General features: G+C 39.1%; 1 protein-coding gene across 2 annotated transcripts in view; it reads left to right on the forward strand.

Moving 5' to 3' along the window:
- The window catches only part of DMD (dystrophin), a 4652165-nt gene that overhangs the window by 497888 nt on the left and 4136679 nt on the right, over positions 1-17598 (forward strand). For both annotated transcript variants that reach the window (XM_086934537.1, XM_086934536.1), the window contains one exon: positions 3658-3840. In XM_086934537.1, coding sequence (XP_086790663.1) covers positions 3658-3840 — 183 coding nt within the window. The remainder of the gene's footprint in view (positions 1-3657; positions 3841-17598) is intronic.

Here is a 17598-nt window from a genome sequence, read left to right on the forward strand (position 1 = left end):
GTCTTGTGGAAAGCCTTCTGGATAAAACCAACAAATTACCAAACCAAAATCCACAAATTCCCCCCACCGTACAGTTTAAATATGAAGCATCTGTTGCCCACCTACTTGTGCTCCCAGTTGCCCAACTTGGGGGCCCACAAAAAACATAATTCTCCATGTGGAACCTATGTTGACATTGTGGGGGACAACTCAAACGCTTTTCTTTGAGACCTTACAGAGGGAGAAATTCCTGATACCAAATAAAAAGAAGCAAAAAGAGATCAGAAAAAAAGAACTAACAATTGAGGTATGTAGGCCCATTAGGCCGTAAAACCTAGGAGCAAGGGGTGTGAGTCCCACTTGGAAAATCATGACAGAGCTCATAGATAGGCAGGGAAACTAGGCCAATGAGTGTATATGTCACTTTAGCTCAGCAAAAACCGTAAAGGAGTCTAATGAGCAATACCAGAGTTAGGTGATTTTTGGAGAAGATATTGATTGTCTCACCTCCCGCCCATTCCCTAACCCAATGTGTCTGCTGCCATTTCAGTAGTTGGTAAGTCCAAGGTAGCTTCTTGCTGGTCAGGAGACTGCTCAGATGACAGATCAGAGTTGGAGACCCAAGGTTGGCAAGGCTGCATCCCTGTCAGGCCAGCAAGAGCTAGAATGGTTTGACTCTCCTCCTTTCATTCCTGGTCTGTCCTCCACCCATTCTCAAGCGTCTTCAGCCTTGTCAGAAAATGATCTGGAATGGAAGATTGCTTTATCTTATCCAGGTATAAGAATATGTAACAAATACTTTTACAGGTAGCTTGTGCTTGACAGCCTTAAATGCTCATCTTCTAGACTGGCTTCACTCAGTATCTGCTCTTTATACAAGTTGAGTAGGTAGGGTAAAAGATTACAGACTTATCTTACTCCTTTGCAAATCAGGAAACAGGGTCATCATATTCTGTCTTTATTCTCGTTTCTTATCCAATCTACAGAATATACATTGAAAAAATGAAATTATCCGGGATACCTAGTTTCATAAAGACTATCCCCTGGTTGACAAGTTGAACACAATCTAAGGCATTTATGTAGTTACTAAAGCACACATTGATTTCCATTATGCATTCTGGGCATCAGCAATAATGTCAGCAGCCTTTCCTAACCCAAGCTTCCACATAGATATTCTCTTTACATGTATGGTTTTTACCTGTAGATATTCTCTTTACATGTATGGTTCTAACCTGTGTTGAATTATCCTGAGCATTATTTTTCTAGCATGTGAAATTAGAGAAATTATAAGGTTGTTGCAGGCACTGAGATCTCGTGTAGGCTCATGTCTCACTGTCTTTTGACAATTATAATGTTTTCCAAATCTGCTTGTACTGTTTGGTACCTACCTTGACTGAGTCTTAATCTGTGGGTTGTAAAATATCTGTTGCAATACCATTAATTCATGTAGCTTACCTTCATGGATGTTTCCTTAATATGAATACAACAACTTCTTTCATTATTAAAGGTTCTTGAGTGAACCCATTGTCAGATATTGACTTTGTGAGCTACTTACTAGTTTGATTTTAATTTCGATATTATACCTGTATATCAATTTAACAGCGATATTTGTTGGTATTATATGCAGCTAGTGTAGTCCTCTCCTTCTTTCCGACCTACTAAATTTCCAGAAAGAAAAATTATCCAATGCTTGGTGGAAAAACGTAAACGTTAGTGATGTAAATCTAAATTGTCTTACTTAAACGCTCAGCGTAGTTATTCATGTCTCTGAGCTTAATTCCTAACTCATCTTTCATGGTGGGGAAATCTAAACCCCCAGGGCCTTCCGTGGGTAGCACCAGCATATCGAAAGAATCTAAAACAACTTGACTATACTAGTAGTCTAATTGTAGTTCACCCCTATAGACCTTTTAAAAATAGGCAGCAAATCCATGTTTAATTTCAATATTAGTGTTTTTGAGGAGCCCATGCGTTAAAGCACAGTTTATTAATGTGATTAGATTATTCTTAGCTTCAATGCGCCACAGCAACTATTTGCTTTTTGCTTACCAATTCCAGACGTCATTTTTGAGTTACGCAATACAATTTTGGTTTCCCTTCTGTTATACGTCTTTAATTTATTTCCAAGTTATTTCATTCTCTTCTCAATTCTTTTAGTTCAGCCAAATTTCACTGTTTTCAGGAAGACTGAGTTAAGTGATGGTACCAGAAAGAAACGCATTATAACTGTATTATACAATCAAGAGTTTGTGTTGATCAAAAACATATGGCTAAAGCTTAGAAATCTTCGTCTTCAGTGACTGAAAGGGGATGACCCACATCCAACTCTGGCAGGCAGCTAAAGGGATTTCTACACAACATATGAAACAGCAAAAATACATACTACACGAATGGAGCTTTCAATTGGCACCACAAACTAAAAGTTTAGAAAAATGATTCACATGACCAACATGCAGCTCTAGCTGTAAAACCTGAATCACCATGCCATGGATAATCTTATCTAATTGATAACAGATGCTGCCACTAACACATTCTATGCTCAAATCCAGTTAGGAGAGCAGAAACATACAGTGAAAATTAAAGTGTGCAGCAATGAAACGAAAAACACGTACATATGCTTCTGCACAACATTCTGATTTTGCAGATGACATAGCTTCAGAAAATGTTGATTCTTTGTTGTTTAAAGTAAGTAATCATTTTCTGCTGTATGGTAGCACATTTAAAGTCATAGCTAAAAATTCTATTAGACCCTCACATCTGACCATCTGCATGAACTAATACGATTCTGGATTTTATTAATTTCCCATGTGATTGCTTATAGAATGTGTTATCTCAAATGATTTTGTATGGTGTGGTGACAAATCTTTTCTGCTCGATTTACCAAATTCTCCTAGAGTTTTAAACCCAGTTTAGTTGTCAGACTTCACTATTGTGCTCTTACAATATACATAGTTACACATAAATTAATATAATTAGAGATATGTTGTGAATATGTGTTTTGTTTCAGAAATATGACATGTTTTTATAATACACATTTTAATTGTTTTTAATATGTATTTTTGTTCCAGATTAACAAATGACTCTCTTTCTACGGATGAACCCTATTTCATTTTAGCACACTGTTTCCTCAAAACATACTCATATTTCATTGTCAAAATCAATAATCGTTTGTGTGCAAAGTGTTCTCAGTTATTATTTTGTAGGTACATTTGTCATTTGTCATTATGCTATTTTGCTTTATTATGACTTGAGTTTGCCATTCACTTGAAAAATCAGGACTCAGCTAGAGCTCCACAGTCAGCAACACCTATATTTCAAATACAGTGAGTAGCCCAAATACGGTAAATTAATTTAATTCATAATACATTTTTGGTCAGTAAAATCAGGTTTAGAACTGTAAATTAATAATATGGCACACCATTTAATGCCCAGTAACACTATCAATATGTAGGACATGTAAGAGATTGAAAACCATATGAAATTGATGAAATTCATTTGCATATGTGGTAAGGCTTTGTCGCTTACTGCAAGCATGTAATTCATACAAAACATTATGCACAACTGGCTAGTTAAATCTTCGGCAAGAATGTTTTGCTACTGCTAAACTACTGCTAAAGAGAAGTCCCTTAATTTGGTTAGCTAACCACCCTGGGCCATTGTATTGATTTTGCTCAATAGGAGATTGATGGAGAATTGGAGAAAGCGAAAGAAGATCTGAACATGGTACATAGACAAGCTGAAAGCTTGTCTAGGAGCGGGGCTGCCAAAGCACTGGAGCCAACCCTCATCAAGCTCAACAGGCGTTGGCGAGACATTGAAAGCAAATTTGCTCAGTTCCGGCGAAAGAACTATGCACCAATTGTGAGTTGTTACTTGCAAACCTACTTGTTTGCAGCTGCTACTAACTGATTCCTACTAACAATACAAAAGTTGTAGGCTTCTCTTCTGATACAAAGACTTATCTCTGGAGATGTCTGTGGGCAAGACCCTTGGAAAAATATAAATCCATAAGTTAAACAGTGCCAGGAAATAGTTAGCAATAATTGCTGGTTTTGTTTGTTTTGCTTTGTTCATGTTTCCATGGCATTACAAGTGTTAACCTTTTCAACTCTTCATACATTTCTGTGTCAAGTTGACTTTTTAAATTGTAACATGTCTGATTTTCAAACAACCATATCCTGCACGAATGTAAACTGTTTTTTCATATAAATATGTTCCATGCTCTTTTTTCATGACAGGTGTATTGTATGTTAAGTTACCGACTATCACTCCATCTTAATGCCATCCTTGTTTTTTATACATTCACCATGGAAACAATGGTGCTTTTCAATTTTAAATTCCTCAACAAATTCACTTTCAGACTCTAATTTACTAAGAGCTGTAGTATTTAAGAGTGCAAATTGAATTGTTGCTTTTAGGATCTACATTAAAACAACTCTGAAAATATTTCTATGTGTTGGAGACTGCAAACTTTAGCACGAGCTTGATTGTTATCAAACTTTTCTGTGTCTACATACAGAAATTATTATTGTGTAATATTTGTAACATGATAAACATTTCTGATGATGTTTGAGATCTAAAAGGGTAATTTCACTTCCGTTTTATCTAGTGATATTTGCTTAAACGCGGCCATATTGTTCTGAAATAGCATTTTTTTTTAATTCTCTAACAATTCCACTAAGTTCCAGACGTGAGCTCGTAATATACTGCTACATCAATAGGATGCTATGAATTCAGGAAAATGTTGCATTCATAATAGAGGAAACCAGAAGTAGTAGGCATTTGTTTTACACTGTACTGACATTTAGTTTACCTTAAAATAAAATTTGTAACCTGGTTAATTAAGCCAAGGTTCCTTTAATATGGGGCTTACTATTGCATTACATTTATATCTAAAGATATTGTCCAAAATGTAGACCTTCAACTAGGAATTTAAAGAATATTTGCTCTTAAGCAGAGCCTTTGGATTTGTATGGCTATGAAAGGTTACTTTAAAAACAAAAAGATAAGAAAGCAGTTTATGTGAACTTATACAGTACATTCTGCTGCAATATGTTCCTAATATTTTAACACATGGTGATACCAAATTGAGTCCAATGCTTTGCAAAATACAAATTCTTATTATGAAAGAAATGTATACATGTTCACCATATCCTACTTAAAATGCTACTCACCAACAAATAAAAATATTGTCATCTATGTAAGTGATAGAACTGGACTTTAATAACACTCAAGCTTTCAACACCAACCGAAAAATAGATTGTGTAAAACATACCACAATGACTTCAGAAAAAACAAATTTCCACATGCATGTTTTATGGAAAACAAAGTGTGACCTTTACTAATCTCCTGGGATTTTTTTGTACCCTGGGTGCCCTGTGAAATACCAGTAGCTTTGAGCAGATTGTCTAAAGAGTCAAATGACTTTCCCAAAATATGAAGGAACATGTTTTCATGACAAATAAGTCACTTTGAATCAAATTTAAATGTATCAGAATGTACTTCATGCTACAGACACGTTTCCATCCTCTACATGAGTTGCTTTCATTAATAATGTCTGGAAAATGGATCAACTCATTAGGACCTGTTCAATAAATGTGTTCAGCGATCAATAGGTGAATGGAGAACAATTAACTGTAAAGTGTGTGCTATTGCGGTGCACCATGAGTGTCCCTTTTTAAGCCACTTTTGAACCTTTTTTGACAATAATCTACAAGTTTTGCAACAGAGGGTGGCATATGCAGCAAATATAGTAGATTAATATTTCTAAAGAAAACACAGTTGCACACAATCCTGTATTTGCAATGGCCCTAATCTCAATTGATTTTCCCGAAATATGAAGCAACATATTGTCTTGACAATTAAGTCATGTTTGAATCAGTTTAAATGTATCAGAATGTATTTTGAGTTTCATGCTACAGACAAGATTCCTTCTTCTACATGAATTGCTTCCATTAATACTGTCTTGCAAATGTTTCAACTCATTAGTATCCATTCAAACTGTGTGTACAGTGATCAATAGGTGGAAGGAGAACAATTAACGTTTGTAAGGTTTCTGCTATTGCGTGCACCATAAGTGTCCCCTTTTTAAGCCACTTTTGATCCTTTTTGCAATAACCCAAAAATTAGGCACCAGAGGGTGGCATATGCCGCAAACCTAGTAGATTCATATTTGTACAAAAAACACAGTTGCACACAATCCTGTTTTTGTACTGGCCCTGAGCTAAGTTTTACATCTTCTGTCATTTATATCATACATTCAATAGGATACTAGTAATATCTACATACACGATTTACAAAGTTGATGTCCTTTCTCATATTTCATCCTCTCCTGCCATCCCTTAATAAAAAAATTCAACATAGAAAGGTTGTGCTGCCACTTAATGATTCACAATAGCTTTAGGATTATTGAATATAAGAACAGAAGGTCTGAAATTTTGCAAAAAACATTTTGTGCCACTGGGAAGATAAAAAAGTCGGATGGGGTGAAATACAAAGGGAGAAAGAGTGGAAGAGCAGTGTCATAAGAATATCATGGGCCAATAGCATTGATTAATTTTTAGTAGGAGTGATAATTTTAACCGAGGTAAAAAGATGCAAAAGAGGAGGGTTTTTGAGGTCCTGAGTAAGGATAAGGGGGATACTTGGGTTGATAGAATGGTGGGAGGGAACAGGGAACAAGTATTCTTGGACTAGTTTATTTATTTATTTATTTTATTTATTTATTTATTTTTTGCATTTGTAATGCGCACAGATACCCACAAAGGGTTTCCCGGCGCCAGGACTGGGAGACCAGCAGCATAGAAAGCAAAAAACAGCCAGAGGCCACAATTATTTATTTGTTAAATAGCCACGTTTTAACGCTTTTCTTGAAGCTGGCGAAGTTTTCCTCCTTACGTAAAACTGAAGGAAGGGAGTTCCAGAGGACTGGTCCCAGATAGGAAAAGGATCTCCCTCCCATTCTGGCCAGTTTAAATCTGGGTACCACAAAGTTTGCTGCATTAGAGGAACGAAGGTTACGTGCAGGTGAGTAGGGCCTAACTAATTTTTGCAAGTACCTTGGTGCGATTCCTGCCTTTATTTTGAACATGTAGCTCAGGGCTTTGAACCGAACCCGGTTCTCCACCCTGAGCCAATGCAGGTCTTTAAGGTACTTAGAAATCCTTGCTGTTCTAGGGATTTTACACAGCAACCTGGCTGCGGAGTTCTGGACTAGCTGAAGCCGCCTAAGCACGGCTGAGTTGGAGCCCAGGTAAAGGATGTTACCGTAGTCAAGCCGAGATGTAATGAGGGCATTGACTACGGTCTTCTGGGTATCAGCAGGCAACATCCAGATAATCTTCCGCAGCCATTTCAGGATAGTAAAGCAGGTACCAGCCACTTTATTGACCTGCTGTTTCATCGATAGTGTATCATCGATTTGCACCCCTAAGTTCCTGACATGGGTAGCTGGGGTAGGAAAAGCCCCCAGGGATGGCGGCCAGTGAGTGTCCTGCCAAAGGTTTCTGTTTTTACCTAAGAGAAGGATCTCCGTCTTCTCTCCGTTGAGCTTCAGCTGGTTCGTTGACATCCAGCTGAAGACTTCATGAAGACCCAATTTCAGCACAGAAGGGGATGATGGATCCGAATTGGTGAGAGAAAAAATAATCTGTGAATCGTCCGCATAGGTCATAAGTTCTAAACCAACTCGCTCTGCTAGATCGGCGAGAGGGCGGAGATACAGATTAAAAAATAACGGACTCAAAATTGAGCCCTGCGGCACACCATGGGGCGAAACAAAGGTATCTGATTAAGCCTGTGAAGACGAGATCTGAAACGTCCGGTTGCACAGATAGGATTTAATCCATTCCAGCGCTGCCCCTCCGACACCATCCTCACTCAGCCTGATAAGCAGTCTGTCGTGTGAGATGGTGTCGAAGGCTGCACTTAGATCAAGCAAAACAAGTGCAACCGTTTGCCCCTCGTCCAAGAGCCCCCTGATATTCTCGGTGACTCCCAAAAGGGCGGACTCGGTGGAGTAACCAGCCCTGAAGCCTGACTGGGAGAAATGGAGTAGATGGTTATTCTCCGTAAATGTGGTAAGTACACCGTGAATGTGCTTCTCCAAAATTTTAGAGAAAGCAGGCAGCAGAGAGATAGGGCGATAGTTGGCCAACACTTCAGGGTCAGCAGAAGGCTTCTTCAGCAAAGGGCTGACCATGGCGTGCTTCCAGGACGATGGGACTTTTGCCAGATGGATAGAGGCGTTTAATGTCTCAGAAATAATCTTCAAGGCAGAGTCATCAAGTTGGCTCAGAATGCTAATCGGGAGAGGATCACAAGGAGACCCTGACTTGATAGAAATAGCCAAAGATTTCAAATTTTCCAAGGTGATAGGTGGCCAGGAATCAAGCCGGCATCCTACTGATGCAACTGTAAGCTGAACACCATTTCCGTCCCTCTGCGGGGGATTAATGTTGGCAATAATGGTCTCAATTTTTTCCACAAAATAGGTGGCGAGGTCTTGACATTTTTGGGTAGTAAGGGGGGGTGTAGCGGCCATGGAATTAGCTCCGGCTAATTCCTTGACTGTATTAAAAAGAGTCTGTGCTTTGTTAGCAGCAGTATTAATAGTCTCTGCTACATAACAGGCTTTGGCTCTCGTACAGGCCGAATGATAAAGGTTTCTAGCCTTACGGTAAGTTTCTTTCTTTTGCGGGTCATAGTGTTTGCGCCATTTCCGTTCGAGTGCCTTGCATTTAGTTTTTTCTACTTTGAGATCCTCAGTATACCAGGGAGCTGGTGGGCGATGTACATTTTTTCTACATCTGGCAGCAGGTAGACAAATATCAACTGCCCTCTCCAACCATGTATGGGTTTCCAACGCATTTTTCTCCATGTCGCAGCCCAAAACAGGGGAGGATTTCTTTAGTACGGTCTGCAGCTCAGACAGGTCCAGCCTTTTCCAATTCCTCATAAGGATCGGAGGCCGTGTGGGGCATAACTCCGTGGGTTCTCTGAGAGTAATACTAAAGAGAGTGAGAAAATGGTCGGACCAAAAGATAGGGTCAGTTTTAAGCCATTTTAACTCCTGCATATTAGATATAATAGGGTCCAATAAATGTCCCGCTTTGTGAGTAGGGCCCTCGTTTCGCAATGTCATATTTAAAGCAGTAAAATCCTCCAGGAGGTTCACCACTGTACTATTTGACCTGTCCTCCAAATGGAGATTTAAATCACCTAATACAGTCAGGTTTTGAGCGTTAAGAAAGTAAGGTGAAATAAAGTTAGCCAAATTCGCGGCCCAAACAGTACTGTTTCCAGGTGGGCGATAAATTAAGAAACCAGAGAACATAAAATTTGAATTTAATGCAATTTTAAAAAATGCTGCTTCGCATCCAGGAATATTAACCACTTCAAGGTCACATTTAAAATCCCTGTTGAAGATCACGGCAATACCACCTCCAACATGTTTCACTCTATAGTTTGATAAGGTCAAATCTTCTGTTTTTGGTGTGGAATCTGGAAGCAAAGTGTAAGATTGTCTTTCGATACGGCGGTAAACATTTATAAAACCAGTGAGAACAGCACTGCAGTCATCAATTTTAAGGAAAAAAGGATTCATATTTTGAGGACATTTATAATTACTCTCTCACTCATAATAGAATTCACGATGACATTAGTGTCTAGGATGATACTTCTTATTGTAAAGACTTATTAAATGCTATATTTGTAATGGTTTCACTTACACTTTCCATCTTCCTTTGAATTCTCCAAATCCAATAAAGTATATATTGATTGATTGATTGATCAAATTGTCCCTAGCAAGCTCCCAGTTAATGGGTAACTTCTTCACTGTTCTAATGCTGTATAGATATATTGTGAAAAGGTGTTGCTAGGATACCCTTATAATGTATATATGTGTTACTGCTCCCCCAGCTCAGTGCCCTTATTTGTTCACCCAATGGGGGAGCTTTTATTATTGTAGGGGGGTGGTGGTAGAGAGCTTGTTGATGCTTGATTTTTTCTTGGTACTATCAATCTCCTAAACGAGGGCGGTCTGGTATTCACTTCTGGGCTGTCTTATTAGTATGTGTGTACCATCACTAGAAACATCACATTTATATTGGATGTCCCTGGGAAGGATTCTCTGATAGTCTAGGTCTATTGAAGGATTGAGTTGGAGGAGTAAGAACAACCTTTATAGGCCATCACGTCCTTCCTAGCCAGATCCATCAGCTCAAGCCACTTTTTGTGTTGGTGACCATCAATTTTCAATTGGAACTTTAAACAACAGAAGGGTTTGAAGACTCCTTTCCTCAAACTCCAGACAACTGTCAAGCAAAACAGTGCAAAAATAAGGGAATGCTAAAACTAGGGTTTAATTTAGCGAGTTCTCACTATCAAAAAGGAAAACACTAGTCTTTCAAGATCCTGAGTTTTTGCTAGATGTGAGGTCTATATGCTAAGCTGTTTGCAAATAAATAAATCTGTAGGTAATCACTGTGAAACATCAATATGCAAAGCCCTGATATTTTAAAGTCCTTTCTATCCTCTAGCTCTCCAAAACCTATTTTATTTTCAAATATTGTACAATGTAATTTGAATGAGTGAGCCAAACACAAATTGGTTTCCTTATCATGGACCCTTATCTATGAGAGTTCTTTTCTCAGTAACGTAGCACTCTTTTTTAGCTGTACTATCTCCCTCTTGAGGATAGGATGTAATCCTAAAAGTTAGGAACAAAAAATGAGTTAGCCAAATATAGACACCAGAACAAGTAAACTAACATGCAGATTGCACATAGTGGGTACAAATTGTGGATCAAATGTTTGTGATTTGTCTGTCATTTTGCAATGCGACCTACCCACAAATAATTTTCATCACAAAATGTCCAGTTGCAGGGTGGCACAGATTGACCATTCTAATCAATATTGACCAGCCTGGTGCTTATAAGCGACCTCCTGTGATAGTTACTGAACACAGGGATGTTGACACTCGAGGGCCATCAGAGGATCAATCCAAGATTAGCATTTCCAAAAAGGAGGCATTGTCTGTGTAAAGCCGCCTACGTTCTGTAAGGGAACATGGGCTGCTTTAGAGAAATTATGTTTCCCATTTGAGAATACATCAGCGGAAGTAGGCCGTAGTTCCAATGGACAAATGTCCACTTCACTGAGGACACCTGACACAAATTCCCATGGTCCTTTTATGTGTTTTTAACTTTTCAGTGGTTTGTGTGGTGTAATTGCGCCCACAAATAATTGATTAATTACATAGAAAACTGCAAATAGGAAGGCACACACTTGTCATGTGCCCTCCTAATTGTGATTTCAAATGAGTCACGAACCACCTGTGCTTTGTGTCTCTGGGGCTGTAGGGACATGTCTTACACCCCTACCTTTACTGGCTTAACATTTAGGAATGATTGTGGTTCACTACTCTGCATCACACAGTGCTTAACGGCTGCTACACTACATACTTTTCTAAGGTATGATAGAGTAATCAGTCATCCGGAAATGTGAGATTAGCCAACCTAAAGTAATTCCCCATCCAGACAGTGATTATTTCTAAAAAAAATCTCTGTATTTACTACTGAACATTTGATACCAAGAATGCACCTCTGGTTTTTTAAGGGATTGAAGACCCACATGTTCAGATTGCTGTATGCCAGGATGGTATCCCAACTCTCTGAGCCAACCATTTTTCCTGGCTCATAGAAACACCAGAAATGTCTCTCTCTAGTGATTTACTGTTCAATATTATTTTATGGTTCTCTGGTGTAACACTTTGCCCTGTAACTGTCTTCTATATGATTGTTTACAAGGGGACTTGCTTAAGACACCATCTAATGTTATCTATCAATCAATCAAGGAATTTGTAGAGCGCGCTACTCACCCGTTAGGGTCTCAAGGCGCTGAGGGGGGTCGCTACTGCTCGAACAACCAGGTCTTGAGTTGCTTCCTGAAGGCGAGATGGTCCTGTGTCAGCCGGAGGTGGGTGGGGAGGGAGTTCCATGTCTTGGCTGCCAGGTAGGAGAAGGATCTTCCTCCGGCGTTGGTTTTGCGAATCCATGGGACGGTGGCGAGGGAGAGGCTGGCGGAGCAGAGCTGGCGGGTAGGCGTGTAGAATGCGAGGCGGTTGTTGAGGTACTTGGGGCCCGCGTCGTGGAGAGCCTTGTGTGCGTGGGTGAGGAGTCGGAATGTGATTCTCTTGCTGACGGGGAGCCAGTGCAGCAGGTTTGTAAGATGGGCAGAGATGTGGCTGTGGTGGGGATGTCCAAGATGAGTCTTGCCGAGGCGTTGTAGTCTTTTCTGGAGCTTGGCTGTGGTCCCGGCGTAGAGGGTGTTTCCGTAGTCCAGGCGGCTGGTGACGAGGGCCTGGGTGAACGCCTTCCTGGTTGCGGTGGGGATCCATCTGAAGATTTTTCGGAGCATGCGCAGGGTGTTGAAACAGGACGATGAGACGGATTTTACTTGCTTGGTCATCGTAGGCTGAACTGGAACAGCCTACCACCTGGTGCATGACTACACATGACACTTATCAATGGTATTCCAGATATATATTGAAAAAATAGAGTAGTAATAATATATTACCTTCAGCCATTGATTCAGATTCCATCTATATTATTTTACCCCACAGACCCAACACCAAGGCCCCTCAGTGGCTAACCCTGAGGTACCTTCAAGCAATGAAGAGCTTTATGAACAGAAATAAATAAATCTTCATACTAATAAATATTCAAATATGTAACAGAGCTACCTAAACACATGATTTTTGCTTTGGCGATCAACATAGATGCTATTTGTATTTTTGGGTTGTGTTGAACAAATGGTATTTTAGTTGGGTATATTCCCGTGGTTCCATCAGGGCTTGAATATGGCTCATAGAGAAGAAAACTTACAAAATTATGTCTTTTTTTTCATTTCCAAATTCTTAAAATTTAGGGAGGAATAGGCCATAAATTAATCACAACAATTAATATAGTCTCATTTGGGATTCTGAATTTGATAAATTTTTTGGAAATGTTCATTTTGTAATATGGTTACACATGCCATTCACGATAATATAATTGTATTACTTTATTATCTTCTATAAAAGCACGGTTTTGAAGACGGGGTGTAATTTATGTGTGTCTGCTTTAAAGGATTTGTATACTAAGGAATCTTTTTTTTACATAAAATCATTTTTAAATAATATGATTAACAATCTCCTGACATATGATATCAAATACTAAAGTACATGTGTGTTATATCCAACTAGACTGGTTAAGAGGGTTAAGAGTACAGTGCTGTGTGAGGTTAAACGGCCCTTCCACTTTGGTCACTTTTATATCTGTGGGAACAAAAATTCTATACTTCAGAATGCTGGATATTAGAAGTTAACCAACAGTATCAATAAAAGAGTAAAATACATTTCCAAAACAGGTTGTAATAAAAAGAGTAAATATATATAGTGTGTAAATTCATTGATAGATGTTTTGAACTTCTTACAGGCAGTTATTCTATTACTGTGTTGTTAGATCTTGCATTTGCTCAGGAGTGATGCTGGTGACAAGTGTTCAATTAGTGGCTTGATACCATCAACCAGTTTAGAAGCTTCCGCTGTTAAACTTTAGAAGTGATGAATCTCCTCAGAGCAAAACAAGGCAACTTACTAAAACAAGAAGAGTGCTTTTTGTGGTCCCCTCCAGTAAATGTTTTACAGACCAATAATCATTAATACTAGAAGCTGGGTGTAATGCTGGTTGATAATTTAATCATTTTCATTCACGGTTCGAATGAATTTGGCCCACCTAAATACTGCACCAATGGACCATTACCAACTGCACTATTGAATTCAAAGTTCTTTCTGTCCGCAATGCAACAGGTTTTGTACAATACAGAGTTAGGGGTGTAACGCAGGCCCCTGCAGCCCCAGCAGTGAAGGATGGTGAAACAATTTAGAAAGCCCAAACCCTTCAGGGGCCCAAATTCAGCCCTCAAGGTCAATACAGTTGTGTGAGATATTCACAACTCATTGGCCCCTCATCACATTTTGTAGGGAGGCCCCATCAATTTGTGTTACACCACTGGATAGAGTGAGGCCAATATGGCATTACGACAAGTTCAGGAATGATGGTATTAAGCTGTATACCTGAAAAAGGCATACATTTTTATAAGGTGATTCGAACCCATTTTAACTATGTATTGAAAGGCCTGTGCAATGGGGGTTCTGGTCAAGGAATCCTCTCATTTGATAGGCTACTCTAGAGGAACTAGCATCATACGCAGTATTTCTGGCATAAATCTTCAAAGATAATCTACATCTATAAGGTGAAGAGCTGAAAAGAATCCATTGTCCCTCAGCTGATAAATACAGATTGTACAAGAATATGGACAGTAAGAGAGGTCTGAAAAATAATTATTTCATACTACCTTCCAAAGCCTTTTAATCTCATCCCTCATAGTTCCTTTTGTATCTTTATATTTTCACAAATATCTAGTGCTTTCAACTGTAAATGTTAGTAGCTAACATTAAATATTATGCATTAAAACATTTTAGGGCCTGATTTAGAGTAGGGCAGATGGGGTACTCCATCACAAAAATGGCGGAGTACCCTGTCCGATAAACCTTTTGTCTGCCCATCCTATTTAGTGTTGGACAGACCATAGTATTCCGTTGGTGGTGCCCCGTTAACTCTGTCAGTGAAAAGCTTACTCTTATGGCCTGTGTGAGTGCTGGCCATTGGAGTTAGATCACCACACTGCCCTTTCTTGTTAGGGCTGACCTTCTGATGTCATTTTTTCCTGTTTATCACACCAGGGAAAACATGGCATTCATGAACAGAACAATTAAAATAATGGCCTTCACAACCAGGTAAAATAAACTCCCTGAGTGTGGTGGTCATTATTCTTTTTCAAAAACAAACTTTCACTTTGGGAGTTTGTTTTTGAAAAGCAAATGTTTTGGTGGACAGCCATCAAGGCCAATGGAGGCCAGCAACCAAACATTTGGTACTTTCAGAGAAATCAGTGACTAGGCGGAACCTCAAAAGAGGATATGATCATTGCTGGGCCGGTAGCGAACTATGAATATGGTGGACTTCTGTCTTTCAGGGTGGGGAACATAATGACCTCCCCAACCCTGATGGACAAAGTGCAGTACTCCATGGTATAAATCAGTTCTTAATGTTTAATTTAGGAGATAGTCTGTTTTTTTTCACAGAGCCTTGGCTACTTGGATGGCAAAATGCTGGTGATTAACAAAATTCCCCAAAAGACATTGTCAGAAAGTGGGGCGGAAAAGACACATACCCCCAGCTTCATTTTAGAAGTACTCATAGGTTTAGATGGGGTGGCCCAACAGACATACATTCAAATCGCAAGGTACCAGTCTATAATATTCCAGTTATAGTCTGGTGATGTTCGAAAGAGTGAAGCTGGTCCTGTGTCAAACTAAGCTACATTGGAGGTGAATGAAATGTAGTTTAAAATTAGTGTACAAAGTTCCATTCGCTCAGCACTAGACCCAAGCAGTTTTATATTTGTCGATGTGTCCTTTGGACAACACCATGGAACATTGTAGTAATTTGGAAATTACTTGGGATGATACAATTATTCACTGTAAAATAAGTAATTTAAGCTTGTATTGCCTCACGAACATTAACAGACCTTAATTAACAAGGAGCTAAGTCCTCCTAAAATTATGTGGTGTTGGGAGTTTATCTAGTCAGAACACTCAAATCCACGTCTCATTGCTCCACTAACTACTTGGCCGGAGTGTATTACATTTATGTGCATGGCTCACCGTTATTGCAAAATGCAGCTTTGCTTGTCACAGGATTGAAGCTCCTCAATCTGCCTGTGCATAGTAGGTTAGAGGAGATGATTCTATATAATTGCACACAGTTAAGGTACCTACAGTATTGTGAAAGCATAAGAATGCATTTTTAACAGTATTTCACTATTAATGTTCTGAACTCATTCTACAGACCCTTCTTATGATTATTGCAAGAACTCTTTTCACAAGACATTACTCCATCCATTTTTCATTCAGTAAATTGGAATGCACCAGCAGTTTATTTACACATTTAACACTTAAGTTGCTTTTTATGAATTCACCAATTTAAGGTTCTGTCAAGTGACCATGAATGGGGAGTCTCCTGATTGAAGGGATTAATGGCAGCAGAATTAAGCCCTACTTAAGGAGTTGTTTAGAATAAGACAACACTTTATCACGTATTGAAGATAACCTGGGGATGTGCGCACCGAGATCCTTTGCAACACTCTGATATTCATAGTCATTATGAATGAAGCTGCAGTGAAACATATGAAGGAGGCCAGAGGTAAATCATTGCAACATGAACTCTAAGCAGTGGAAGCTACAAATAAAGCAACACAATCAAAGTGGGTGTTGGGTAAGGGTTTGCCCCTAAGAGGACAGCTTAGAACCATAGAGATGGATAGGACTCATTTAAACACACAGTTCGATTTTGAAGACATTGAAGCTGGAAAATATGCAGAATGGTGCATTGCAGTGCACCACAAGGAAAGAATGTTTGCAGGATAGCTTCCATTGTTTTAGTTACAGGTTTATATACCTTCAATAGTACAAATGCAACTGATAGGGCACACTACCTTTCTAGTGTACTTTTGGCTACGATCCCAGACATTGACAGGAAAATTATGGTGCCACCTCTATCCAATGACAACATTTTAAAGACTGTTTAGGACCCTAAACTAACCTAGGACCTTGACTAGATTTTACACGACTTTCAGACATTTGTTGCAAAGGACACTTATTTTACTGATGAATGCCACTCGGAGGCAGATCCTACCATGATCATGAATGAGTCCTGTTGGAAAGTGGTTTATTGTTTGGGTTGGATCAGCGTCCACCTCAAAGGAAAAGGCTATCACCGACTAGATGTTCCACAAATTAAATTAAATAAATAAACCTGTGCTCAATCATCCATGTTAACATGAGACAAAGCAATCAAGCTTAAATCAACAGCAATCTGTAAATTTTTAAGAGTGCATTACAGTGGAAAAAGTCACACTAAACACAATGAAACTCTTCAACTAATTTTTAAATATAGAGAAAACGTTTGGGACCGAAACAGCAAATATACAATGAGGAAAACCAGAGAGATTAATTTTTTAAGAACTACATTGAAAAAACACCAAGAGAAACAAAGTGCCCAACGTAAAACAATGGCTTTGGTAGAGCAGGGCCAACATATGAATTCAGGCTCACTACGATAGATATTGGGTTGGATACACCAAGTGGATTGGTCACAATGAAAGGCAGTAAGTTAAAAATCTAAAAAAAATATATATTAAGTTACACTTCAGAAAGGGACATTGGTACTTTCTTGAAGAAAAACTTTGACATTTCTTCTAAGTCCCAACTTTTTGAGAGGAAAATCCTCTCTGCCCGGGGCTCAACTGAAACTTGGAACCAAAGGCCACAAACCTGAAGCAAATTGGTCCCACTGGTGCTCTGGAGCTTTTGAGGATTCTCACTGAAAAAATTTTAAGTACCAACTCAGAATACGACTTGGTCATTTTTTCAGAGGTATGGAGAACTTTGCGAGGGACTAACTGAAATGCAGTCCGAAGCTGTAGGACTGCAGGCATCCTTGATGGCCCTGATGTT

The sequence above is a fragment of the Lissotriton vulgaris genome, chromosome 8 (assembly GCF_964263255.1).
Source record: "Lissotriton vulgaris chromosome 8, aLisVul1.2, whole genome shotgun sequence".
In the NCBI taxonomy this organism is placed as follows: domain Eukaryota; kingdom Metazoa; phylum Chordata; class Amphibia; order Caudata; family Salamandridae; genus Lissotriton; species Lissotriton vulgaris.